At 38.7% G+C, this 26,662-nt stretch overlaps 4 protein-coding genes across 4 annotated transcripts; 1 reads left to right on the top strand and 3 right to left on the bottom strand.

Moving 5' to 3' along the window:
* The first annotated feature begins 2,506 nt into the window (after window positions 1-2,506).
* LOC145482478 (uncharacterized) lies at window positions 2,507-3,694 on the top strand. The gene is made up of 2 exons (XM_081461082.1): window positions 2,507-2,740; window positions 3,232-3,694. Exons 1-2 carry the CDS (start codon window positions 2,515-2,517, stop codon window positions 3,540-3,542), a joined length of 537 nt encoding a protein of 178 aa, XP_081317208.1. The 5' UTR covers window positions 2,507-2,514; the 3' UTR covers window positions 3,543-3,694.
* Window positions 3,695-5,395: 1,701 nt separating this feature from the next.
* LOC145482468 (microfibril-associated glycoprotein 4-like) lies at window positions 5,396-7,958 on the bottom strand. Its single transcript, XM_081461073.1, has 4 exons — window positions 7,629-7,958; window positions 7,046-7,160; window positions 6,552-6,972; window positions 5,396-5,750 (listed from the first exon to the last, which is right to left on the bottom strand). Exons 1-4 carry the CDS (start codon window positions 7,956-7,958, stop codon window positions 5,516-5,518), a joined length of 1,101 nt encoding a protein of 366 aa, XP_081317199.1. The 3' UTR covers window positions 5,396-5,515.
* A 3,319-nt stretch (window positions 7,959-11,277) lies between these two features.
* LOC145482459 (microfibril-associated glycoprotein 4-like) lies at window positions 11,278-15,159 on the bottom strand. The gene is made up of 4 exons (XM_081461070.1): window positions 14,830-15,159; window positions 14,255-14,369; window positions 13,761-14,181; window positions 11,278-11,586 (listed from the first exon to the last, which is right to left on the bottom strand). The coding sequence occupies exons 1-4, from the start codon at window positions 15,157-15,159 to the stop codon at window positions 11,355-11,357; spliced, it is 1,098 nt and encodes a 365-aa protein (XP_081317196.1). The 3' UTR covers window positions 11,278-11,354.
* A 5,799-nt stretch (window positions 15,160-20,958) lies between these two features.
* LOC145482450 (uncharacterized) lies at window positions 20,959-24,241 on the bottom strand. Its single transcript, XM_081461066.1, has 3 exons — window positions 23,304-24,241; window positions 21,504-21,618; window positions 20,959-21,426 (listed from the first exon to the last, which is right to left on the bottom strand). The coding sequence occupies exons 1-3, from the start codon at window positions 23,646-23,648 to the stop codon at window positions 21,002-21,004; spliced, it is 885 nt and encodes a 294-aa protein (XP_081317192.1). The 5' UTR covers window positions 23,649-24,241; the 3' UTR covers window positions 20,959-21,001.
* Window positions 24,242-26,662: the final 2,421 nt, after the last annotated feature.

Below are 26,662 nucleotides of genomic sequence, written 5' to 3'. Positions count from 1 at the left end.
AGATATCAGCACGATCTCAGTTTGGGGTGTATAATTATCAACCAATCAAGCCGCAAATTGCATGTGCTTTTAACATACTTTTTGATACTGGTTTGTGTGAATAAGTGCCGTTGATATTGGGTTATATTTTATAGATAAATAATAACTAAGAACCTTATAATTCACATTATCTTATAACGGGGCTTCGCGGAGGTAACAACGACTTGCCAACGTTTCATTCACTAAGGATCGCGTTTTAAGGTACGTTTACAGAAGATTCATTACCCTTCCACTGTAATCCAACTAAATATGAAGTAAGAGAGGGTCCATTGATCGTTCATTATTTTCAATGTAACATTGCAATCTCTGCGCTGGTTACAATCCAAGAGGAAGGAAAACTAAGAAGGAAGACAACTCAACAAGATTGATTGACTTTTGTCCATAATTTACATTCTCAAACTTTATTCTCAGACCTCATAATTTATTCAATCATTTTCGTTGCTAAATGTCAAATAACACGTCGAGAGGAGAGTCCTTCAGCACTTCAATTAAAAACACGAGCTTGTTGTTCTCATTTGGGCTTTGTGTGGTCCCGTATCGTCAGCGGATAGAGCGCTGAAAACGTAAGCATTAAACAAGAAACGATACAAACGGCTCACCTGTGGCAGAAGCAACGTGCCATCTAAATACTTAACAAATCTCTTATGATATTGTTAGTTAACAAACCTTTGTAATATTGTCAAAGAACAACAATAAACAGATATTTTGAGGTGATTACGTAAAGTACTTGTAACCACCGAAGTTACCATATAGGTTATGACTGTCTATTGAACACGAAGTAACAATTCTAATATTCCCTTCAGTACAAAAACCATTTCATTCTGTTAAGTGAATAGTTAATTGAGTGATAAACAACAAAGATGTATTGGACGAAAGGTCGATGCAAAACAAAGTAAAATAAAGTTTGATCAAGTAAATAGAATTTTTTGTGATCTCAGATTCCTAAAAATGCATGCATAGTTGCTTGGAAAATTTATATAAATTAAGGGCTTTTTAATTAATGTTTGTTCAAAGAAGGAGTGTATTCCTTTCTTGATTTTATCATGATTAAATTTTTGCTTAGAATGCACAAATAACTTTTGAATTTTTTTCCTGCCCATAGCACAGTGTTCATTTTAATGCTTGTTGAAGTAATTTTACCGATTGCTAAATCACTATCAAGCATTAATGTTCGGTGAAACATTCTGCAAATTAAAGCTAGATAAGAGTACCAACATAAAGCTAAAGTTTCAAAGTTCATTGCTAGGAGAGAGTCATTACGCTACAAACGACTCTTCCTAGGTTTTGTTGAAACATATTTTGTTGTTATTTTTCTTTCCAGGTGTCTTCTGACCGGTCATGTAAGTTATCTATGTTCCCTTTATGAATTGATCCTTGCCACTTCAGCAGTATTGCCTCAACTTTTTATCAATGTGCCTATGAGCCACTCAACTTGGAAAATTCGATCGCCTGTAATCAATTGCAATTTTGATGCCACTGAACTGAGTTCTTATATCACTTATGTATCGAACTAGAGAAGCAAAAAATACAGTCTAAGTCCATTGGCATTGTTAAGAAATAGTGCAAAACGTAACGGTAAGAGAATACATACAAGGAACTAATCAAAGTTCATCAAAGTGGCAAAAGTTCAATTGAGGCCTTACACTACTGTAAAATGATATTAAAATCGTTTAAAAATCCAAGCTTTCGCCGATCTACGGCATCATCATCCCTCATGATGAGAAAAAGCGTGTTTTACTGTTTCGCACGTGTAAAATCTGTATCATAAAGCAAATGAAGAAGCCTAAGCCGTGTATTACACTATGATAAAACACTCCGGACATTTGAGAACACTCGAGAAATGTTGAGAGTTTTCTACATTTCCCTCGTGTTCTCAAATGCCCGTCGCGTTTTATCACAGTGTAATGCACGGCTTAGGCTTCTTTATGTGTTAACTAAAGAGAATTTGCATAAATGTATTCCAGTAGCACTGAGGCTAGGATTAAAAATGTTGTCTATGAAGTAATGAATTAATAATAACTTCCTAACTTTCTAACTTTTCTAACTTTCTGGTTTTCAAAGTGCTGAAAGGAGCTTTACACAACCCAAATGGGTTAAAGGAAGTGATAAAATTGTTATCAATTGCTGGAGAATTGTGATTTTATCTTTCATTACCTAGTCTTCCGAATTTGCCGTATGCGACGTTTATTTCTTAATTGAGCACACTAACAATGAGATACGTGGGACACACATTTAATAATTCATATTTTCTACTTTCAACTTACCGCAATCAATTTAATTCTTTATTCATATTACTTTCTGCTCCCTTTTTCCGTATTTAATTTTGCTCAGTTATTTCTTAATTAATTGGACATCAACACCAGAAGCCAATGTTATGGACTCCTGGTAAGATTAATTTAAAAAGTGATAAAAATATCATTTGATTGAATTACATGCTGCGTGTTTCCAGTCAGAGGTCTTCCTTTTCCTTTGCAGATGCATCTCGTATTAATTCTGCACGTCGTAGCCTTTGGAATCGTCCTTATTAATGCCTTTTCAGTTGATGAAAACTTCAAATCTGGTTCAGTTGCGGTGCAGAACGGCTTTAAAGACCCAATGGCTTCTTCCTACACACGAGGTGGTAGTATTCAACAAGAGAGTCCCCACCTTTTCATCAAAGGTCGCAAACTTGGATACTGCCTGAGGCGTCTGTCTTCAATGGGTTAGAGAAAACGTTTTCTTAGCTTCATGAGAACTTAAATCGTGAGAGTGAGTTGTACCTCGGTTCAGTTGTGATGATCTTTAGGTTACTGTCTAGTATACAATCTTGATATCAGAACTCATGCTCCCCGGCTGGCTACTGTTTTTTTTCGTAACTATAATGCGAGTTTTCATTGGATGGCTGGATGGCTTTTTGGTCATGGATCGCAGGTGGTTTTGACGAGGTTTTGTAAACGAGGTCATAATGCCACGAAACGTTCCTGACGTTAACAGTTTATTAAAGAACTCGTACATACTCTGATGGTAACACTCGCAAAAATTCAACAGAACTTTAAGGCCTTTGCCTGCTACTTGGATTCGCGCTAATGTTTTAGAGGTCTCCTAGCTCATCCTCGAGCTTTAAAAACACGACGTTTTCTATTAAGCTTGCCTAAACCGTGTTATTCCGTTTTGTCGAATTACTAATTTACGCATTACTTGTTGAAATTGCAGGAACACCAAGTGGTTTCAAGGGTTGGAAAAGAAAGTATCACTCAGGTTACCTAGCAGTGGACAAAACATTGTATCTGTTCTTTAGATGCAATGAAGTGAAGGCTGTGAAGAGCGCTAAAAGAATAAGACGAATCGCATCCCCTATGGACACTCCCACCATTCCATCTCGTCCGTGTATTAATGATACAATGGACGACGATTCAGAAAGTAGCGGGGAGGAAACGCGCAAACGACGCGACACTACACAAAGGAGAATTAGAAGAGAGCCATTCCCAATGGACCGACGCCGTCTCCCGCCTCGTCCCTGTTAATGCGTAATATCATTTACTAATTTTGTGTTTGATAAGAAGTGACGATAAAACCGAACGATAGTTTGACCCCTCTCAAATCATTTTCAAGTTACAAGGAAGGTAAATATGTAGGTAAATTTAAAACATGGGAATGCTGAAAGCGATAAATATGCTAAAACACCTTTAAATGTATACAAAGGTCTAATTGCGCCGATTAAAACAGACAGTTTGATTGATGCTCGCTTTTTTCACGTTTACTAAGTTTGCCGATCTAACGTTGTAAGCCTGGTTTACCTTCATTAAAAAAATTTGTCTTTAAAAAGATTGCAGCGATATTCCTGGCAGATTTTCGTCGTCCAAATAATAATTATTATTCTTTTTAGGAGCGGTGAATACTCTGGATCAAAAATACTGTCGGAAACATTAATATTGGGGGTGTAAAAAGCGGTCGCCGTTCGCATGCCTTGGTTGCATTTCAAGAAATTACTCGGAAATAAACTTGATAACATAAACAATATAAATTGATCTCGAATTACGTTTCGTAAACCTTTTCAACCAATAAACTCAATTTGTCACAGCTCCATGATGGTGCATTATACTACCCAGAGTGAGCAAATAAAGGACTTTTGTACTTGTAAAGAACCTGTCTGTAAGCGTTGCGACACGTTGTGTAAGTTTTGCAGTTTTAAATGATATCTTTGTGATTTAGAATATATCGGATACGCCTGCCGCCATGCACATCAACGCATCGGAAGAGCACAAGTAATCTGCCCTTGGGAAGCATTTACAGGAAAAGAATAACGCAGAGATCACTGTCATTGACCTTGTCAGCAAATTAAAGAGATGCAAAGGAAAGCTAGATTGTCTGATCTATGAGATGCTGCTTATTCGTAAAAGAAAACCGGAAGTGAATACCAATCAGATTCGTGCGAACGTCTTTGCCATTTCTCTATGTTTTGCAACAAGCACCTGTACGGACTAATTTTCATTCAGATCTATTGTTACTTAACTCACACAGGAAGCTATTTACACCACGCTTGTACAGATTCAAAAAAACGTTACCGTTATTTTGAATCATCGAGCCTCACCGGTCCCAGAAACCAGCCGGACCAGTTTGACGATGACGTCAGTGCCTTTTCATTGGTTGAAGGAGAAGTCTTTGTTCTTTCACAATTTAAGAGCGACAACACCCGGATGGTTGGGCAGTCTATCTGTCTGTCTGGCTGTCTGTCTCCCTGTATGTCTGTCCGTCCGTCTATCTATCTTTAGTATAAATCTACTAGCGTTCTATCACAAATGCCGTTCTCTAATTGGCTAAGCTACTCACTATCTATTCTGTGATAGATAGTGAATAGCGTAGCAGTGTGCCCTTGTTAACAAAATGACGGCCGCTTCTTGAATTGGCGTTTGCGAAGTGTCTGTGAAGAGGATTTAGATTAACTTTTAAACGACTAGTAGATTTATTCTAAAACAATTATTTGCTCTCGATTTCTATCGCGCGATAGTACGCGATAGAAATCTCGAGCTCATAATCTAATTGTTTAATCTATCTATCTACCTACTTTTATCTCCCTCCATCACTTGGAAGATTCTTGCATATTGGTCAGCATTCATTCGTACATAACTAACACCTTCGTGACCAGCATCTCATAAAATCAGTTTAGTATTCATAGCTCATTAATTCAGTGATGATCACTTCATGTGGAACCAAGTAGTCTAATCACCTTGGATATACTAATTGTTGATCATGTCTTCGGCTCCTTAAATCACTGATAAATAAATAGGTGTCAAAAAACTGTGCAATGGTGACTATTTAACGCTATATGACATAATTTACACCTATGAAATTACCTCTTACGAAAAAGAAACAAATTTCAGTACTGTTGCCTAAAATCGTTGGGAATAAAAAGGGGTTGAGGTGGACATTCTAAAAACTCTAAAATGTCTGATTGTCAGACAAATGCAAGTCATTGGAAGAAGAATTTTCCAAGGTATCACTGAAAAGACTTGGGCTTTACCTTCATCTCAGTACGTTTTGGTGAATAGTAATATCCTCTAAAGCGGCTCCAGTTGACTCCAACGGCATAAGAAGAATGTGATCCGTTTAGATATAAACCATTCAGATTGGCCTGATGACAGCCTCTGTACCACCAAGCTCCTTTAAACTGTTTGGAACAGTTGCCACTTTTTTTGTCATTATCATTATCTTTCGTGGAGAACTGCATATCACTATAACAAAAGTTGCAAATATGTAATATCATAATGTAATATCAAAATTTATTAGAGGCTGGATCATTGGATAATGCAATTAAAGAGTTGTCGTTGGCTTAATTAGCCATTATGCATGGTATATGAGTCATTATACCATGCTCTAGAAATATGATAAGCGTACCACTAATTTTGAGGGCGTATTAAATTTTTATTTTATTTTATTTTGCTATATTTTGGAGGCGTTTTTAATAAAATGATTATTCCACTCGCGCTTGTTGGATATGAAAGATGGTTCTAGCCATTATTGGCTATCTGCCATTTCACATCCAACAAGCGGGAGAGGGATAATTGTTAAATTTCACTGAAATGACCGAACATTTAATCTACCATTTAAAAGACAAAAGAAAGCCATTTAATGTCAAGATGAGAACTTTACTCTTTGGGCTTTGTTGACAAAGATTTTGTTGTGGATAACAAAAATTTCTGATAACTAAGAAGCAAGTGTTTGAAGCAATTCACGTCAGAGCCAAACTATTTCGAATTATGCTGAGTAAACAAAGATTCTTAAAGGCTATGTTCACACTTGGTGCCTGGGCACTGGCAAAAAATAATGTTGCGTTCAGACACTGGAAAACTCTAAGTAACCAAGTACCCCTAACGTCTTAGTTCCAAAGTACAAGGTCTCGACCTTGTACTGGGGCACGGGTACTCTACCCGAATTTTAGTGTCAGCACTTGCAAAAAAATTGTTCACATTAGTGCCCAGCGAGAATCGTACTCGCTCACCGAGCTCGGGCATCAAATGTGAACATTGCCTTACTTTGCCGTTTGCCCAGTTGTCATGGCGTCACCAGCCGTGCCACTGTATCCTCCAATCAAAAGCCGGTACTTATTGGCCTCGTCTGCCACTTTAAAAGTAGTGTACTCAGCGTATCCAATGTCGCCGACGAAGTCTTCCAAGTCAACCCGCATAGTGATATTACCAACGGCAGTCAAACGTTGAAGATTCTCATTTCCAAGCCAGAATTCGCCGTTCAGATCCCCAAACCCGTTTTTGTAGGATTCCCAACCAAGATAAAAGTCAACAGAGCCGTCCAAACGCCTCTGAAAAACTGTCCAACCTCCACCGTCCGTGGTCATGTCACACAACACTTGTATCGGTTTGCCGCCATCTGGATTGATGGTGTACACACCACTAGATGTGAAACCATCACGAAGGAGCTGGGCGCAGCTTTTGGGTTCTGTTGGGTTAAACAATTACAAGTATAATGACTAATCTGAAGCGACTTAGTGAAGAACTGCCAATCAACTTACCGCAAGGTTTCCCTGGATAACCATCTTCACAAATGCATCGTACGGTGCCATCTCTATAGTTTGGGACACAGACTTCTCTGTTGTCCCAAAGTGAACTATCATTCTCACAGAGACTCTGTTAGAATATACAAAGCTTGATCATTTGTGGAACTTGCTGGAATTCGAGAAAGACATGGTCTTCCATAACAAGTGATTTATTTTAGAATAGCTGTGATGCACATTGCGTGCGATTTGCTAATGTAAACTTGCATTCAATTTACACTTCTGCATGCTGTTAAACTTGTTGTGTGTCTGCCGCCAAGGTTCTTCAGTTTATGTCTGCACGCCAGGCAGTATCGGTTTCAAAACAGAATATGGATGACAAAAAGTCGTTGGTACACGATTGGTAACTTGGCAAAGTGCCTTTTTGGCTATCTTTTTTTGGTGAGGAAACTTGGCTTATTTAGTTATATTTCGCCTTAATATTAAAAATATAGATAATCCAACGAAGAAGTTTTATAACTTTAAATAACTGTGTAACTCTAAATGTAACCTGCACAACGCCGTTTTTGATTTTTTTTTTTTTTTGTGTATGTGTTATTACCTGCAAGCCTCCGTATTTGAAATCTCTATCCTCTGTGAAGTTGGCAAAACCAGCAAATCGATCAGAGTCGCTCAGTTGACACTTGAATCTCTTCGCGTTGTTCTTTGTGGAATTTGCAGATCCAACATTGTAAGAGAAACATTTCTTTTCGTCGACGCATTTAAACTGACAAGATACTTCTGAGTCCACCTCCATCTCTTTTATGACGCTTCCACTGAGTCTTCGTCCTTCTATGGCACGCACAAAGTTAACAGCTTCCAAATTAGGCTCCGAGATACGAGTTGTATCACAAACAGTCGAACCAACAAGAAGCAACAGGGATAAATACATAATCAAGCAAGCATTCAGGGAGGAATGTGACGTATTCAAGACTGAAGGCTTGTTAAGTCAGTTTGTTTACGTAGCATGCGCAGGTGTTAAGCAACTGTTTAAGTAAGCTTCGTTTTGAAATTATTAGTTATGTCCTGTCTGAGAGTTGTTATCTCATTTTCTCCTCGTTGTATGGATCTCTTTGTGTTTTTAAAATGCCTTTCGAGTTAGTGAGCAAACATCCAACACTGAACAAAATTTCTTCAGTGCGCCACACGCTTAAGTTGTAATTGCGGTGTCTCAAAGTGTAGATGGCCACGCTCTGGCCAAGCACATTCAGTTTCATGCAGATCGCATGCAGAACAGATCGTCTGTATTTTGAATTACAAGTGGCTCCCTGCAGTCAGGTATGTCAGTTTTATATTGGTGAGCGTTTGATGGGCAGGTAGGTCTCTAAGTTGCCAAGAAAATTGAAGAGCCATTATATGGATCGCTTTCAGTTCTCCATAGTTCCTAAAAAAATAGTAAAAGGAAACCCTTGACGTCTCGTGAAAACGTACTTTTCATGACTTTGCCAACACCGCCGAGTAAGAGACGTCAACCAAAAACCAGCATCATAACGGATAAGAAAAAAATAATGAACCAAAACAAGCTATTACCCTCTCTCGCGTCCCCAGAACATGCGTTGTCGTATAATCAGTAATTGTGTTTCCCTGCTGCTAGAGAATGAATCTTACAAGCGGGCAAGATGGCGCTATTTTGCCGCCTTGGGATTACCCGCTGTGTCCCGCAAAAAATGGTGGTCTTTTTCCATATAATAAATCTTTTATTGACCTAGCCTGTTCGGTCAGGATGGCTGGGTATTGGCTAAATTCAGTTTTTGTGTGTTTATGGACCTCGACTCCGTCTCTGTCCATAAACACCCAAAAACTGAATTTGGCTAATACCCAGCCATTCCGACCTCACGCTTGGTCAGCAGCCCATGTGTACTAAGGATATCGGCATATATATTAAGAATTACACTATAACCTGATATAAAATAAGGATTTATAAAGTTGATGCATTTATAATTGATTTGTCACACAAAATAATAACATTAAGAATTTGGCATGAATGTACTGTACATGGCGAAAAAAATCAATTTATTGCATTTCTTTGAGATATTTAATATTTAAAATCTGCATATAGATTTCAGTTTGAATAGCATTGTTTTGAATCCCACAGCATGCGTGTTCCCAAGTTGTGCAGAGAACCCTTAATTAGAAGCCATGATCGAATTTGCTAAACCGGTGGGCATAAAGAAAAGCTCTATGACACAATATTCAAAAGACTTCAGGAGATTTCGAGATTTCCTCGTCAACCAACTTTTAAAAAATTGTGATTATACAAAAAGTAATATCACGAATTTCTTTTTGTTTCATATTTAGCTGTATTAACTGATAGTTTTTAACACTGTTTAATTTTTTATTTGCATTTGCTGTATTTGTTAATCTTTTCTGTAATGATTACATTACAGAAAAAAGTAAGGAACCTGTTGTAAGGTTCCATGAGGACCATGAGCCAGTGAGAATTGGCCTGAATCAGCCAGCTGGCGGGCTCTGTTGCTATATGACAAGCAGGGGATCTCTTTAACTACATAAAATATTTTAAGAAGAACTAATTAGACTTACTGAACTAACCTATTTCACGAATTAATGCCTATGGGCAAGTTCCTTACTCAATGCAGATGTATATGTAGATTTATTCTGTACAATGTTCAATTAAGATATGCCAATACTTGCATACCAACTGAAACACGACCATAGTCGCACGGGATGACTGTTTGTCAACTGACAAATTAAGCAGTCCCATGCATGCCCCAGTTAGGTCAAGCCCATATTCTAAATGTGATTGTCTGTTTTATTTCGCCATATTTTTCGTGATTTTAGTCAATTGGTTGCTTTCAAATAGAGATAACTTTAGATTCTTCAAAATGTATTTCAACATAGCGCAGATAATATGTCATTTTATCTGAAACAAAAACACGCCAATTATGGTACATAAAAGGCACGGTGTTCATGTCTTAATAACCTGAGTTTAATGTTACAGGAAAAACCCGCGTGCAAGGACCTATATTTTTGTAAGTCTGGCAAAACAGGTTCTTGTATTTTGGGTTGTTTTAAGTTATCCTGGATAAATTTACATAATTTCTGTTTCAATTATCTTTTTTTGTAGCTAAGAGGTTTTTCTACTTTGGTAATAGTGTGTGTGTTTGTTGTTGTTCTTGTTGTTGCTGTTTTCCAGAGTAAACAAAGAAAGAACTTTTGTATTTGTAAAGAGCCTGTTCGTAAGCGTTGCGACAGGTTGTGTAAGTTTTGCAGTCTCAAATTAGTTATCTTTGTGATTCAGAATATATCGGATACACTTTCGCCATGCACATCAAGGTATCGAAGAGTACAAGTAATCTGCCCTTGGAATGCATTTACAGGAAAAGAATAACGCAGAGATTACTGTCACTGACCTTGTCAACAAATTTTTAATCTTAAAGAGATGCAAAGGAAAGCTAGATTGTCTGATCTATGAGATACTGTTTATTCGTAAAAGAAAACCGGAAGTGAATACCAATCAGATTCGTGCGAAAGTCTTTGTTTGACATTTCTCTATGTTTTGTAATGAGCACCTGTGCGGACTAATTTTCATTCAGATCTATTGTTACTTAACTCACACATGAAGCTATTTACACCACACTTGTACAGATTTAAAAAAACGCTACCGTTATTTTGAGTCATCAAACCTCACCGGTCTCAGAAACCAGTCGAACCAGTTTGACGGTGACGTGAGTGCCTTCTCATTGGTTGAGGGAGAAGTCTTTGTTCTTTCGCACTTTAAGAACGACACCACCCGGATGGTTGGGCGGTCTATCTATCTGTCTGTCTGTCTCTCTCTGTGTGTGTCTGTCCCTCTGTCTGTCCATCTATCCATCTATCTATCTATCTATCTATTTACTTTTATCTTCCCCCATCACTTAGAAGTTTCTTGCACATTCGTCAGTATTCATACGTTTATAACTAACACTTTCATGACCAGCATCTCATAAAATCAGTTTAGTTCAGTGGTGATCACTTCATGCGGAACCAAGTAGTCTAATCACCTTCGATATACTAATTGTTGATCATGTCTTCGGCTCCTTAAATCACTGATAAATAAATGGACGTCAAAACAAAAACTAAACAATGGTGACTATTTAGCGCTATTTGACATAATTGACAGCACTAAAATGACCTTTTTCAAAAAAGAAACAAATGTCAGACATTTCACTGCCATTGCCTAAAAGCGTTGGGAATAACCCAGGGGACGGGGGTACTTTGTGAACATTCTAAAAATTCTGAAATGTCTTTTTGTCTCAAGGCATTGGAAGAAGAATTCGCCAAGGCATCACTACAAATACTTTGGCTTTATCTTCATCTCAGTGCGTTTCAGAGAATACTTATATCCTCTAAAGGGGCCCCAGTTGACTCCATCGGCATAAGAAAGATGTGATCCATTAAGATATAAACCATTCAGATTGGCCTTGTGACAGCTACTGTACCACCAAGCTCCTTTAAACTGTTTGGAACAATTGCCACCTCCTGTGTCATTATCATTATCTTTCGTGGAGAACTGCATATCACTATAACAAAAGTTGCAAACATGTTATTTCATGATTTATTCAAAACTGGATCATTGGATAATGCAATTCAAGAGTTTTCATTGGCTTAGCCACCATGGTATATGAGCCATTATGCCATGCTCTACAAAAATGGTAATCGTACGCGTATTTTATTTTCCTTTTATTTTAATTTTCTATATTTTGGAGGCGTTTTTAATAAAACAATTATTCCACTCGCGCTTGTTGGATATGAGATGGTTCTAGCCCACTCGACGCTACGCGCCTCGTCGACTCTTTATCATCTCGTATCCAACTAGCGCGAGTGGAATAATTGTTAAGTTTCACTGAAACGGTTCAAAAGAAACTTAATCTGCCATTAAAAACAAAAAGAAAGCAGGTTTGATGCCAAGATGAGAACTTCACACTTTGGGCTTTGTTGACGACTTTGTTTTCGATAACAAAAAATTGCTGATAACCAAGCAGCCAGTGTTTGAAGCGCTTCACGTCAAAAACAAACTACAGTCGTACCTCTCGTAAGCGACCATCCGAAAGGCCAAGCCTAGGTGGTCGCTTGCGGGAGGAGGTCGTTTACAAGAGCTCATACGATATAAAACGTTTTCACTCACATGTCTAGCAGCCATGCAAATTTACTGGAACAAGAGAAAGTGTTGAGGTGAACTCCCAATATGGCCAATATGGCCGCCGTTTCATTGTTTTGGAACACCAATATGGCTGCCGTGACGTCAGGTGAAAACGCTCTATTGGGTCAAAATTTTGCCTCATTAGCATTTGGTAACCGTAGAGACTTAAATGTTTTGTTCATGTGATAAGTCAATTTCGGGAAAAAAATCCGGTACTTCCCATCGAGAAATTTCCGTCTCTTGTACTTCCCAGGAATAGCTGGTTTTCACATGACGTCACTAAAATTCAAACTACAAAACTATTGATCTTCCTGAGATTTTACTTACATGATGTATAAGAGCAGCTGAAAACTAATATTCATACAAATTTCGCTCAGAAAGAGTTCTTGGTTTTGTGACACACTACGCTTGAATTTCTAAGCTTTTGCGTGACGCGGCATTTACATGACGGCCTAGAGAACTGTCATGATGGTTAAAAAACTGACTTATTTCGGGGAACTTGGCTATCTAAACAGTTCATGTCTTAGAAAAGGTATTATTTTAATGTTTTAGAGTTCCTCGAGGGATAAATTCACGCTTTTGTAGCAAAACACAGTCACAGATGTTTCTTTTGGCTTCCGGCCGCCATGTTGGTGCCCACACGGATGGGCACCAGCATGGCGTCTCCATACAAATCTCCATAAATTTGAGTAAAACATTTCTCCGCATATCTCGCATAACAAAAATTGCTGTGACCAGAAGTTTGGCGAGAGTCTATGCGTGTTTACCTTCTTTCATTTCCCAGATTCTGGACTTTATCTATGGACCGGTTTTGATTTTCATTTTGATCTATTTTGAACTGCGTGACACTGAAAACCAGCAATACGATAATGTTACAACACCTTATTGTCCAAGCTACGCTCTATTATCTGTCAAGTCGTCGCTTACCGGAGGTCAAAAACTTCTAGCTCTAAAAGTGGTCTCGGTCGTTTACGAGGTGGTCGCTTACAAGAGGTTCCAAATATAGCGATTCCACTTGGAAACCTTTCGTACTGTGGAAAACTGGGTCGTCGAGGAGAGGTGGTCGCTTACGAGAGATGGTCAACCGGAGGTTTGACTGTATTACAAATAGACCATTTTACAGTTGTCCGCTTGGTGACCTGGCCTTTGAATTGCAGCGAGGCTGGAGGTGACCTTGCTTTGATACAGACCTCTCTGCTTTTGTCATGTAAATGCACCTAGCTAGTATTAGAACAACTTGATTTACACAACAAAAGCAGTGAGGTCTGTATCAAAACAAGGTCACCTCCAGCCTCGCTGCCGTTCAAAGGCCAGGTCACTGAACAGACAACCGTAAAATGGTTTACTACGCAAAAATGGTGTTGCGTTCACACACTGGTTACTCCAAGTACCCAAGTATCATTTAGTACCCGATTACAAGGTCTCGACCCCGAGCACGGGCACTGTGCCCCAATTTTGGTGTCAGCACTTGCAAAAAAAGGTGTTAGCATTAGTGCCAAGCTATAACCGTACTCTGACACCGAGCTCGGGCACCAAGTGTGAACATAGCCTTACTTTGCCTTTCGCCCAGTTATCATGGCGTCACCAGCCGTGCCACTGTATCCTCCAATCAAAAGCCGGTACTTATCTGCCTGGTCTGCCACCTTAAAAGTACTGTACTCAGCGTATCTGATGTCTCCTTCAAAGTCTTCCAAGTCAACCCGCATAGTGATATTACCAACGGCAGTCAAACGGTGAAGATTCTCATTTCCAAGCCAGAATTCGCCGTTCAGATCTCCAAACCCGTTTTTGTAGGATTCCCAACCAAGATAAAAGTCAACAGAGCCGTCCAAACGTCTCTGAAAAACTGTCCAACCTCCACCGTCCGTGGTCATGTCACACAACACTTGTATTGGTTTGCCGCCATCTGGATTGATGGTGTACACACCACTAGATGTGAAACCATCACGAAGGAGCTGGGAGCAGCTTTTGGGTTCTGTTGGGTTAAACAATTACAAGTATAATGACTAATCTGAAGCGACTTAGTGAAGAACTGTCAATCAACTTACCGCAAGGTTTCCCTGGATAACCATCTTCACAAATGCATCGTACGGTGCCATCTCTATAGTTTGGGACACAGACTTCTTTGTTGTCACAAAGTGAACTATCACTCTCACAGGGACTCTGTTAGAATATACAAAGCTTGATCATTTGTGGAACTTGCTGGAATTCGAGAAAGACATGGTCTTCCATAACAAGTGATTTATTTTGTGATGTACATTGCGTGCGATTTGCTAATGTAAACTTGCATTCAATTTACACTTCTGCATGCTGTTAAACTTGTTGTGTGTCTGCCGCCAAGGTTCTTCAGTTTATCTCTGCACGCCAGGCAGTATCGGTTTCAAAACAGAATATGGATGACAAAAGGTCGTTGGTACACGATTGGTAACTTGGCAAAGTGCCTTTTTGGCTATCTTTTTTTGGTGAGGAAACTTGGCTTATTTAGTTATATTTCGCCTTATTATTAAAAATATAGATAATCCAACGAAGAAGTTTTATAACTTTAAATAACTGTGTAACTCTAAATGTAACGTGCACAACGCCGTTTTTGATTTTTTTTTTGTGTGTGTGTATGTGTTATTACCTGCAAGCCTCCGTATTTGAAATCTCTATCCTCTGTGAAGTTGGCAAAACCAGCAAATCGATCAGAGTCGCTCAGTTGACACTTGAATCTCTTCGCGTTGTTCTTTGTGGAATTTGCAGATCCAACATTGTAAGAGAAACATTTCTTTTCGTCGACGCATTTAAACTGACAAGATACTTCTGAGTCCACCTCCATCTCTTTTATGACGCTTCCACTGAGTCTTCGTCCTTCTATGGCACGCACAAAGTTAACAGCTTCCAAATTAGGCTCTGAGATACGAGTTGTATCACAAACAGTCGAACCAACAAGAAGCAACAGGGATAAATACATAATCAAGCAAGCATTCAGGGAGGAATGTGACGTATTCAAGACTGAAGGCTTGTTAAGTCAGTTTGTTTACGTAGCATGCGCAGGTGTTAAGCAACTGTTTAAGTAAGCTTCGTTTTGAAATTATTAGTTATGTCCTGTCTGAGAGTTGTTATCTCATTTTCTCCTCGTTGTATGGATCTCTTTGTGTTTTTAAAATGCCTTTCGAGTTAGTGAGCAAACATCCAACACTGAACAAAATTTCTTCAGTGCGCCACACGCTTAAGTTGTAATTGCGGTGTCTCAAAGTGTAGATGGCCACGCTCTGGCCAAGCACATTCAGTTTCATGCAGATCGCATGCAGAACAGATCGTCTGTATTTTGAATTACAAGTGGCTCCCTGCAGTCAGGTATGTCAGTTTTATATTGGTGAGCGTTTGATGGGCAGGTAGGTCTCTAAGTTGCCAAGAGAAATTGAAGAGCCATTATATGGATCGCTTTCAGTTTCAGCTTTCAGTTCCTGAAAAAATAGTAAAAGGAAACCCTTGACGTCTCGTGAAAGCGTACTTTTCATGACTTTGCCAACACTGCCGAGTAAGAGACGTCAACCAAAAACCAGCATCATAACGGATAAGAAAAAAATAATGAACCAAATAAGCTATTACCCTCTCTCGCGTCCCCAGAACATGCGTTGTCGTATAATCAGTAACTGTGTTTCCCTGCTGCAAGAGAATGAATCTTACAAGCGGGCAAGATGGCGCTATTTTGCCGCCTTGGGATTACCCGCTGTGTCCCGCAAAAAATGGTGGTCTTTTTCCATATAATAAATCTTTTATTGACCTAGCCTGTTCGGTCAGGATGGCTGGATATTGGCTAAATTCAGTTTTTGTGTGTTTATGGACTCGACTCCGTCTCTGTCCATAAACACCCAAAAACTGAATTTGGCTAATACCCAGCCATTCCGACCTCACGCTTGGTCAGCAGCCCATGTGTACTATGGATATCGGCATATATATTAAGAATTACACTATAACCTGATATAAAATAAGGATTTATAAAGTTGATGCATTTATAATTGATTTGTCACACAAAATAATAACATTAAGAATTTGGCATGAATGTACTGTACATGGCGAAAAAAATCAATTTATTGTATTTCTTTGAGATATTTAATATTTAAAATCTGCATATAGATTTCAGTTTGAATAGCATTGTTTTGAATCCCACAGCATGCGTGTTCCCAAGTTGTGCAGAGAACCCTTAATTAGAAGCCATGATCGAATTTGCTAAACCGGTGGGCATAAAGAAAAGCTCTATGACACAATATTCAAAAGACTTCAGGAGATTTCGAGATTTCCTCGTCAACCAACTTTTAAAAAATTGTGATTATACAAAAAGTAATATCACGAATTTCTTTTTGTTTCATATTTAGCTGTATTAACTGATAGTTTTTAACACTGTTTAATTTTTTATTTGCATTTGCTGTATTTGTTAATCTTTTCTGTAATGATTACATTACAGAAAAAAGTAAGGAACCTGTTGTAAGGTTCCATGAGGACCATGAGCCAGTGAGAATTGGCCAGAATCAGCCAGCTGGCGGGCTCTGTTGCTATATGACAAGCAGGGGATCTCTTTAACTACATACAATATTTTAAGAAGAACTAATTAGACTTACTGAACTAACCTATTTCACGAATTAATGCCTATGGGCAAGTTCCTTACTCAGTGCAGATGTATATGTAGATTTATTCTGTACAATGTTCAATTAAGATATGCCAATACTTGCATACCAACTGAAACACGACCATAGTCGCACGGGATGACTGTTTGTCAACTGACAAATTAAGCAGTCCCATGCATGCCCCAGTTAGGTCAAGCCCATATTCTAAATGTGATTGTCTGCCTTATTTCGCCATATTTTTCGTGATTTTAGTCAATTGGTTGCTTTCAAATAGAGATAACTTTAGATTCTTCAAAATGTATTTCAACATAGCGCAGATAATATGTCATTTTATCTGAAACAAAAACACGCCAATTATGGTACATAAAAGGCACGGTGTCCATGTCTTAATAACCTGAGTTTAATGTTACAGGAAAAACCCGCGTGCAAGGACCTACATTTTTTTAAGTCTGGCAAAACAGGTTCTTGTATTTTGGGTTGTTTTAAGTTATTCTGGATGAATTTACGTAATTTCTGTTTCAATTATCGTTTTTTGTAGCTAAGAGGTTTTTCTACTTTGGTAATAGTGTGTGTGTTTGTTGTTGTTCTTGTTGTTGCTGTTTTCCAGAGTAAACAAAGAAAGAACTTTTGTATTTGTAAAGAGCCTGTTCGTAAGCGTTGCGACAGGTTGTGTAAGTTTTGCAGTCTCAAATTAGTTATCTTTGTGATTCAGAATATATCGGATACACTTTCGCCATGCACATCAAGGTATCGAAGAGCACAAGTAATCTGCCCTTGGAATGCATTTACAGGAAAAGAATAACGCAGAGATTACTGTCACTGACCTTGTCAACAAATTTTTAATCTTAAAGAGATGCAAAGGAAAGCTAGATTGTCTGATCTATGAGATACTGTTTATTCGTAAAAGAAAACCGGAAGTGAATACCAATCAGATTCGTGCGAAAGTCTTTGTTTGACATTTCTCTATGTTTTGTAATGAGCACCTGTGCGGACTAATTTTCATTCAGATCTATTGTTACTTAACTCACACATGAAGCTATTTACACCACGCTTGTACAGATTTAAAAAAACGCTACCGTTATTTTGAGTCATCAAACCTCACCGGTCTCAGAAACCAGTCGAACCAGTTTGACGGTGACGTGAGTGCCTTCTCATTGGTTGAAGGAGAAGTCTTTGTTCTTTCGCACTTTAAGAACGACACCACCCGGATGGTTGGGCGGTCTATCTATCTGTCTGTCTCTCTCTCTGTGTGTGTCTGTCCCTCTGTCTGTCCATCTATATATCTATCTATCTATCTATCTATCTATTTACTTTTATCTTCCCCCATCACTTGGAAGTTTCTTGCACATTCGTCAGTATTCATACGTGTATAACTGACACTTTCATGACCAGCATCTCATAAAATCAGTTTAGTATTCATAGCTCATTAATTCAGTGGTGATCACTTCATGCGGAACCAAGTAGTCTAATCACCTTGGATATACTAATTGTTGATCATGTCTTCGGCTCCTTAAATCACTGATAAATAAATGGACGTCAAAACAAAAACTAAACAATGGTGACTATTTAGCGCTATTTGACATAATTGACAGCACTAAAATGACCTTTTTCAAAAAAGAAACAAATGTCAGACATTTCACTGCCATTGCCTAAAAGCGTTGGGAATAACCCAGGGGACGGGGGTACTTTGTGAACATTCTAAAAATTCTGAAATGTCTTTTTGTCTCAAGGCATTGGAAGAAGAATTCGCCAAGGCATCACTACAAAGACTTTGGCTTTATCTTCATCTCAGTGCGTTTCAGAGAATACTTATATCCTCTAAAGGGGCCCCAGTTGACTCCATCGGCATAAGAAAGATGTGATCCATTAAGATATAAACCATTCAGATTGGCCTTGTGACAGCTACTGTACCACCAAGCTCCTTTAAACTGTTTGGAACAATTGCCACCTCCTGTGTCATTATCATTATCTTTCGTGGAGAACTGCATATCACTATAACAAAAGTTGCAAACATGTTATTTCATGATTTATTCAAAACTGGATCATTGGATAATGCAATTCAAGAGTTTTCATTGGCTTAGCCACCATGGTATATGAGCCATTATGCCATGCTCTACAAATATGGTAATCGTACGCGTATTTTATTTTTCTTTTATTTTAATTTTCTATATTTTGGAGGCGTTTTTAATAAAACAATTATTCCACTCGCGCTTGTTGGATATGAGATGGTTCTAGCCAACTCGACGCTACGCGCCTCGTCGACTCTTTATCATCTCGTGTCCAACTAGCGCGAGTGGAATAATTGTTAAGTTTCACTGAAACGGTTCAAAAGAAACTTAATCTGCCATTAAAGACAAAAAGAAAGCAGGTTTGATGCCAAGAGGAGAACTTCACACTTTGGGCTTTGTTGACGACTTTGTTTTCGATAACAAAAAATTGCTGATAACCAAGCAGCCAGTGTTTGAAGCGCTTCACGTCAAAAACAAACTACAGTCGTACCTCTCGTAAGCGACCATCCGAAAGGCCAAGCCTAGGTGGTCGCTTACGGGAGGAGGTCGCTTACAAGAGCTCATACGATACAAAGCGTTTTCACTCACATGTCTAGCAGCCATGCAAATTTACTGGAACAAGAGAAAGTGTTTAAATAAGAAAAGAGGTCAACTCCCAATATGGCCAATATGGCCGCCGTTTCATTGTTTTGGAACACCAATATGGCTGCCGTGACGTCAGGTGAAAACGCTCTATTGGGTCAAAATTTTGCCTTATTAGCATTTGGTAACCGTAGAGACTTAAATGTTTTGTTCATGTGATAAGTTAATTTCGGGAAAAAATCCGGTACTTCCCATCGAGAAATTTCCTTCTCTTGTACTTCCCAGGAATAGCTGGTTTTCACATGACGTCACTAAAATTCAAACTACAAAACTATTGATCTTCCTGAGATTTTACTTACATGATGTATAAGAGCAGCTGAAAACTAATATTCATACAAATTTCGCTCCGAAAGAGTTCTTGGTTTTGTGATACACTACGCTTGAATTTCTAAGCTTTTGCGTGACGCGGCATTTACATGACGGCCTAGAGAACTGTCATGATGGCTAAAAAACTGACTTATTTCAGGGAACTTCGCTATCTAAACAGTTCATGTCTTAGAAAAAGTATTATTTTAATGTTTTAGAGTTCCTCGAGGGATAAATTCACGCTTTTGTAGCAAAACACAGTCACAGATGTTTCTTTTGGCTTCCGGCCGCCATGTTGGTGCCCACACGGATGGGCACCAGCATAGCGTCTCCATACAAATCTCCATAAATTTGAGTAAAACATTTCTCCGCATATCTCGCATAACAAAAATTGCTGTGACCAGAAGTTTGGCGAGAGTCTATGCGTATTTACCTTCTTTCATTTCCCAGATTCTAGACTTTATCTATTGACCGGTTTTGATTTTCATTTTGATCTATTTTGAACTGCGTGACACTGAAAACCAGCAATACGATAATGTTACAACACCTTATTGTCCAAGTTACGCTCTATTATCTGTCAAGTCGTCGCTTACCGGAGGTCAAAAACAAACTTCTAGCTCTAAAAGTGGTCTCGGTCGTTTACGAGGTGGTCGCTTACAAGAGGTTCCAAATATAGCGATTCCACTTGGAAACCTTTCGTACTGTGGAAAACTGGGTCGTCGAGGAGAGGTGGTCGCTTACGAGAGGTGGTCAACCGGAGGTTCGACTGTATTACAAATAGACCATTTTACAGTTGTCCGCTTGGTGACCTGGCCTTCGAATTGCAGCGAGGCTGGAGGTGACCTTGCTTTGATCCAGACCTCTCTGCTTTTGTCATGTAAATGCACCTAGCTAGTATTAGAACAACTTGATTTACACAACAAAAGCAGTGAGGTCTGTATCAAAACAAGGTCACCTCCAGCCTCGCTGCCATTCAAAGGCCAGGTCACTGAACAGACAACCGTAAAATGGTTTATTACGCAAAAAATGGTGTTGCGTTCACACACTGGTTACTCCAAGTACCCAAGTATCATTTGGTACCCGATTACAAGGTCTCGACCTTGTACCCGGGCACGGGCACTGTGCCCCAATTTTGGTGTCAGCACTTGCAAAAAAAAGGTGTTAACATTAGTGCCAAGCTATAACCGTACTCTGACACCGAGCTCGGGCACCAAGTGTGAACATAGCCTTACTTCGCCTTTCGCCCAGTTATCATGGCGTCACCAGCCGTGCCACTGTATCCTCCAATCAAAAGCCGGTACTTATCTGCCTGGTCTGCCACCTTAAAAGTAGTGTACTCAGCGTATCTGATGTCTCCTTCAAAGTCTTCCAAGTCAACCCGCATAGTGATATTGCCAACGGCAGTCAAACGGTGAAGATTCTCATTTCCAAGCCAGAATTCGCCATACAGGTCCCCAAACCCGTTTTTGTAGGATTCCCAACCAAGATAGAAGTCAACAGAGCCGTCCAAACGTCTCTGAAAAACTGTCCAACCTCCACCGTCCGTGGTCATGTCACACAACACTTGTATCGGTTTGCCGCCATCTGGATTGATGGTGTACACACCACTAGATGTGAAACCATCACGAAGGAGCTGGGCGCAGCTTTTGGGTTCTGTTGGGTTAACAATTGCAAGTATAATGACTAATCTGAAGCGATTTACTTCCATGAAGAACTGTCAATCAACTTACCGCAGGGTTTCCCTGGATAACCATCTTCACAAATGCATCGTACGGTGCCATCTCTATAGTTTGGGACACAGACTTCTTTGTTGCCACAAAGTGAACTATCACCCTCACAGGGACTCTGTTAGAATATACAAAGTTTGATCGTTGGTGGAACTAGCTGGAATTCGAGAAAGACATAGTCGTCCATAACAAGAGATTTATGTTAGGATAGCTGTTATATACATTGCGTGCGTGCGCAGAAGAGTGACTTAAACGAATTTATTAGGAATTAGTATATTCTCAGCTCCGACTATTGCATTTCTAGCTCTCTGATTGGCTCAAAAACTCCGACTATGAGCCATTAGTCGGAGTTTTACCTTATATGGAAAACAGTGCGCCAAGTTTAAAAATTTTCCGCTCTGTAAAATTGTTGAAATAAAAATCGGCGGCAAAAACCCGATTAAGAATATACTAAAACAATTATTCCATTCGACCTTGTTGGATATGAAGTGATCATAACCAACTCGCGCTACGCGCTCGTTGGTTATTTATCACTTCATATCCAACGCGGTTTCATGGAATAATTGTTAAATAGCCCCGGGGGGAGTACTTTGGGAATTTCTCGGTGGGGGTGTGCCGTTGGGACCCTGGAACCCTTACCCTATACCAGAGCTAGTTCAGCTGAATTTTGCTACCCTATACTAGAGTAAACTCTCCAAATCCCCCCATCTATCGACACTGTTGAGGCTGATTTGCGTAAATTTAAACTTGCCGATTTGATTTTTTTGTATTTTTGAGTGACAATTCCTGGTCTCCTTAGTCTAGATAAAATCTTCAACCAACTAGTCAGTTTTGTGAAAAATTATACCCTATTCTAGACCCAAACGCTCTAATTTATATAACCTATCCTAGAGTAAACTGCTTGAAAACCATACCCTTCACAGCGGCACATACCTATATAACCCATATATCGCAGTGCCCGCCCCGGGGAAATAGCACCTCAAAATTCGCCGTAAAAATCTCCCTTAATCTATACTATAATAAGGAGTCAATCCTTTCCTAAGGATAAACTTCTCGCCTAATGTAGTCTAAGTAAAGATCTCTAAATAGTGTAAACAGTGTAAGTAATATTCTTTATCAAAATTCTTTAACTGATCTAACCAATCAGTAACCTTTTGTAAAGTCAGGAATTTAAGCTGTGCAATTGTGAGTATTATAAGTAGTTACATGTTTTGTTCTAGTTGTTATGTGCTCAAGTTAACTGCATGTTAGCAATGGTCAAATCTCCCGACGGTAGTGCAAAATAAGGAATTTATCTTGTACGTAGTATTTTGCAGGTACGTTTGTATTGCGCTCTTTCTTCCCTTAGTGTAAGTAGTTTTTTTCGTTTTTGTAACAGACTTCTGTTTAATAAAGTCTATTATTATTAAGAAAAACATTGGGTGCGATTTGCTAATAACTTGCATTTAATTTAAACTTCTGCGTGTAAGACTTGTTGTGTATCTACAGGCAAGGTTCCTTAGTTATATTTCATTGAGAAATGACTACTTGCTTCACTGCACGCCAGGCAGTATCGGTTTCGAAACAGAAAATGGATGACAAAAATTTGTTCGTACACGATTGGTAGCTTGGCAAAACTACTCTTGGGCTATCTATGTTTGGGAAAGAAAATTTGGTTTATTTAGTTTTATCTTGTTATTTCGCCTTGGTATAACTATAAAACTATAGAAAATCTAACGTAGAAAGTTCATAACTTTAATCAGCTGTGTAACTTTAAAAGTAACCTGCACCACTGGCCACGCTCTTTGATTTTTTTGTTGTTACCTGCAAGCCTCCGTACTTGAAATCTTTATCCTCTGTGAAGTTAGCAAAGCCAGCAAATCGATCAGAGTCGCTCAGTTGACACTTGAATCCCTTCGCGTTGTTCTTTGTGTAATTTGCAGATCCAACATTATAAGAGAAACATTTCTTTTCGTCGACGCATTTAAACTGACAAGATACTTCGGTGTCCACCTCCATCTCTTTTATGACGCTTCCACTGAGTCTTCGTCCTTCTATGGGATGAGCAAAGTTGACAGCTTCCAAATTAGGCTCCGAAATACGATTTCCAACACAAACAGTCCAACCAACAAGAAGTAACAGGGAGAGATACATGATCAAGCAAAGCATTCAAACAGGAATATGACGTATTCAAGACTGAAGGTTTCTTTTCGAGTTTGTGAGTTAACATCACTGAACAAAATGTATTCAGCACGCCACGCGCTTAACTTGTAATTGCGGTTTCTTAGATGTAAACTAGCCACGCACAATCACTTTCATGCAGTATGACTAAAGTTATTATCGACGTTAGAGGGAAATAAAACAATGACTTTTGGTAAACAGATTGCCTGTATTTTGAATTATAAATGGCTTCCTGCAGCCAGGTGTGTCAGTTTTATATTGGTGAGCGTTGCGTGAGCATGCGGGTAGGTCTCTAGGGTGCCAAGAGATACTGTATAGCCATTGTAGGGGAGGCTTTCAGCTGGCCATAGATCCTAAAAACTAGAGAAAAGGTTTATTAAGCGAATTCTTTTCCAAAGGAAACCCTTGACGTCTCGTGAACATGAAAGCGTTCTATTCATGAATTTTCCAGCATTGCCGAGGAAGAGATGCTTGTCCACCAAACGCCAGCATCATGACGGATGAGAGAATTTAAAAAATTAATGAGCCACAAGTGGCTATTACGTTCAATCGCGTCCCCAGGACATCCAATGTCAAACAGTAACCGTGTGTCCCTGCTGCTAGCGAATGAATCTTACAAAAATGATAAGCTGATAGCTTTTATAGCAAAACTGTCGACATTTTAAATTTATATTTACGAAAAGTTTTCACGTAGATAAATTTCGTGCAACTCATAAGATTTCTTCTGCGTGGCATTAATTTGATGTCTTTGAAAGTCAAACTCGCCAATCTTTATTTCGCAGTGTAAACAAATGATATTGCTCAGAGTAATCCTTGCAGTGTATGTTAGTACAAGATATGACACACGGTAACTCAACTAGTAATTTATTGCGTATAACAGGAAGAAGTTTCAACTACTTAATCAAGAATTCAAAATGATTCTCGACAGCAACAACAACAGCAATACTTATCATAAAAATTACAATTTCCTCGATTGTGATTGGTTAAAAAAAACTCCTATTTTCCACTAATTCACTTGCCGAGTTGTTATCGGACAATTTTTTTATCGGACAGTTCAATGAGCCAATCACATTCAAAGTTGTAGTTTGAATCAACCAATCTCATGCAATTTCCTTTGTTAGTCTTTTAATGCAAATTTTCCCTCTCTTTCATAACTTGGCTATTCTTCTTTTCTCGGAAAATGTCATTTATTGGATTTCTTTGATATTTAATATTTAAAATCTGCATAGATTTAAGTTTGAATAGCACGGTTTTAAATCCCACAGCAGGCATGTACGTCACAAGTTGTGCAGAGACCCTTTAACTTAGAGCCATGATAGAAGTTGTTAAACCGTTACGCATAAAGAAATCATGTGGTAACCTCTTGAAAATACCGGTAGACTATATAAAGGCTTTCGTTATAAATTAATTGTTTACTTAAAGGACCCTAGTCAACCAAACCTTTGTTTTTGTTTACATGTGAGAGTTTGGCTATTAAAATTTGTTCGGAGCATCTCGAAACGAAGGAAATCACTGTGAAACTACTGAAGATAATTAAACATACTTTCAGGAACACAACTTACGGTAAAATGAATAAGATTTCCCTTCACCATGTAATATCAATAATTTCGATGGCATCGAAAATGGCGGAAGCTGACTAGGGTTAGCTGAATGAATTTCAGGGTCCTTTAGGGAGGCTGCCGTGCCCTTGGTGTTCCAAACATCTTCGAAGATTTCCGAAAATATTCGCAAAATTTACGATAATATTGAAAATCTTCGGATGATCATCTACGGCAATCATCAGGTGATCCACAAAAACTTTCGGACGGGTTCGGGTGATGTATCCTGCTTGTTACGTGGTTCTAGAAGTGTTGGATTTGCAATCCGGAGGTCCGGTGTTAAAATCCTCCTCTCTGCCGCTTAACGGATTTTTGTTGAGCAGCCACTAATAGCCAGCTGGCTAGCCACCAACCGTTTGAGATTTCTGACAAGTTTTCAGTTCTATTTACAACATTTTCTCTTTACTTATAGTGTTTGCGACTAGCACAATAGAGCTAAATGCCATACAGTGATTTATTTATTTTTATTTTTCTCCTTATATCAATGGGCCGCATTTTATTCTACTTTTTAAATATAATAAGATCTACAATAAAATTCTCGATTCTGATATTATATGTTTCCCTACTGTAAAACTTATGGAAAACACTGCTGACGTTTTCCGTCAGGAAAATTTCTTAAAGACTTTTTAATCTCGAAATTTGTTATTGACAAGATTAATTGGTAACTGGCCTTCGTTTTGTACACATTCTAGGGAGTTACTTTAAAATTTCTAAGCTTAAGCTGGCTGGTTTAATGTATAATATATTCACTGATGCACTCCACCGTGCATCGTAAACATTATCAGCGAACAAACTACAAGGCAAAGCTTACAAGGTAATCATAAGCTTGTTGCATCACGCTTTAATAGCTATTCAATGGAGAATCCAATCTCGCATAGAGTTTTCATGATATGGAATGCTTTGACGGCTTATTACCACAATGTTAACAGCAAACAAGCCAAAATAAAAAAAGTGAAAAACACCAGGGTACTTAAAAAGCTATGATTATGAAATTTGCATCTTTCCTATCTAATCCATTTTAAAACATAAACAGGAAGTCTGTGTGGGAAGAAAACTGCTGCTTACTACATTTTCAAACATCTCTTTTCGTTCTAGAGATATCCAATTTTATAAAATGTGCAAATTAGCCAAGTGATAACGTCATAAACTCAACCGAATTTTGATCAAATGGTGAAGAAAGATATCTTAGCCAATTTGTATCAGAAATGTTTGATTCTTTGCAGTAAGATTCTACCAGATTTGCTCTTCAATATGAGTTCAACAGGTTTGCTTCCATGGTAACGTAGTGGGTTCCTTTCATTTGCATATTTCTGAAACATTTTCCAAAAACTTAAATACCTCCGGAATCAATGCATTTGCCACATAACTGTACTTTCCGGACCCCATTTGTTCCGTGTTATCCCC

The sequence above is a fragment of the Orbicella franksi genome, chromosome 1, assembly GCF_964199315.1.
Source record: "Orbicella franksi chromosome 1, jaOrbFran1.1, whole genome shotgun sequence".
NCBI lineage: Eukaryota > Metazoa > Cnidaria > Anthozoa > Scleractinia > Merulinidae > Orbicella > Orbicella franksi.
This window is presented reverse-complemented; position numbering and strand designations above follow the sequence as displayed.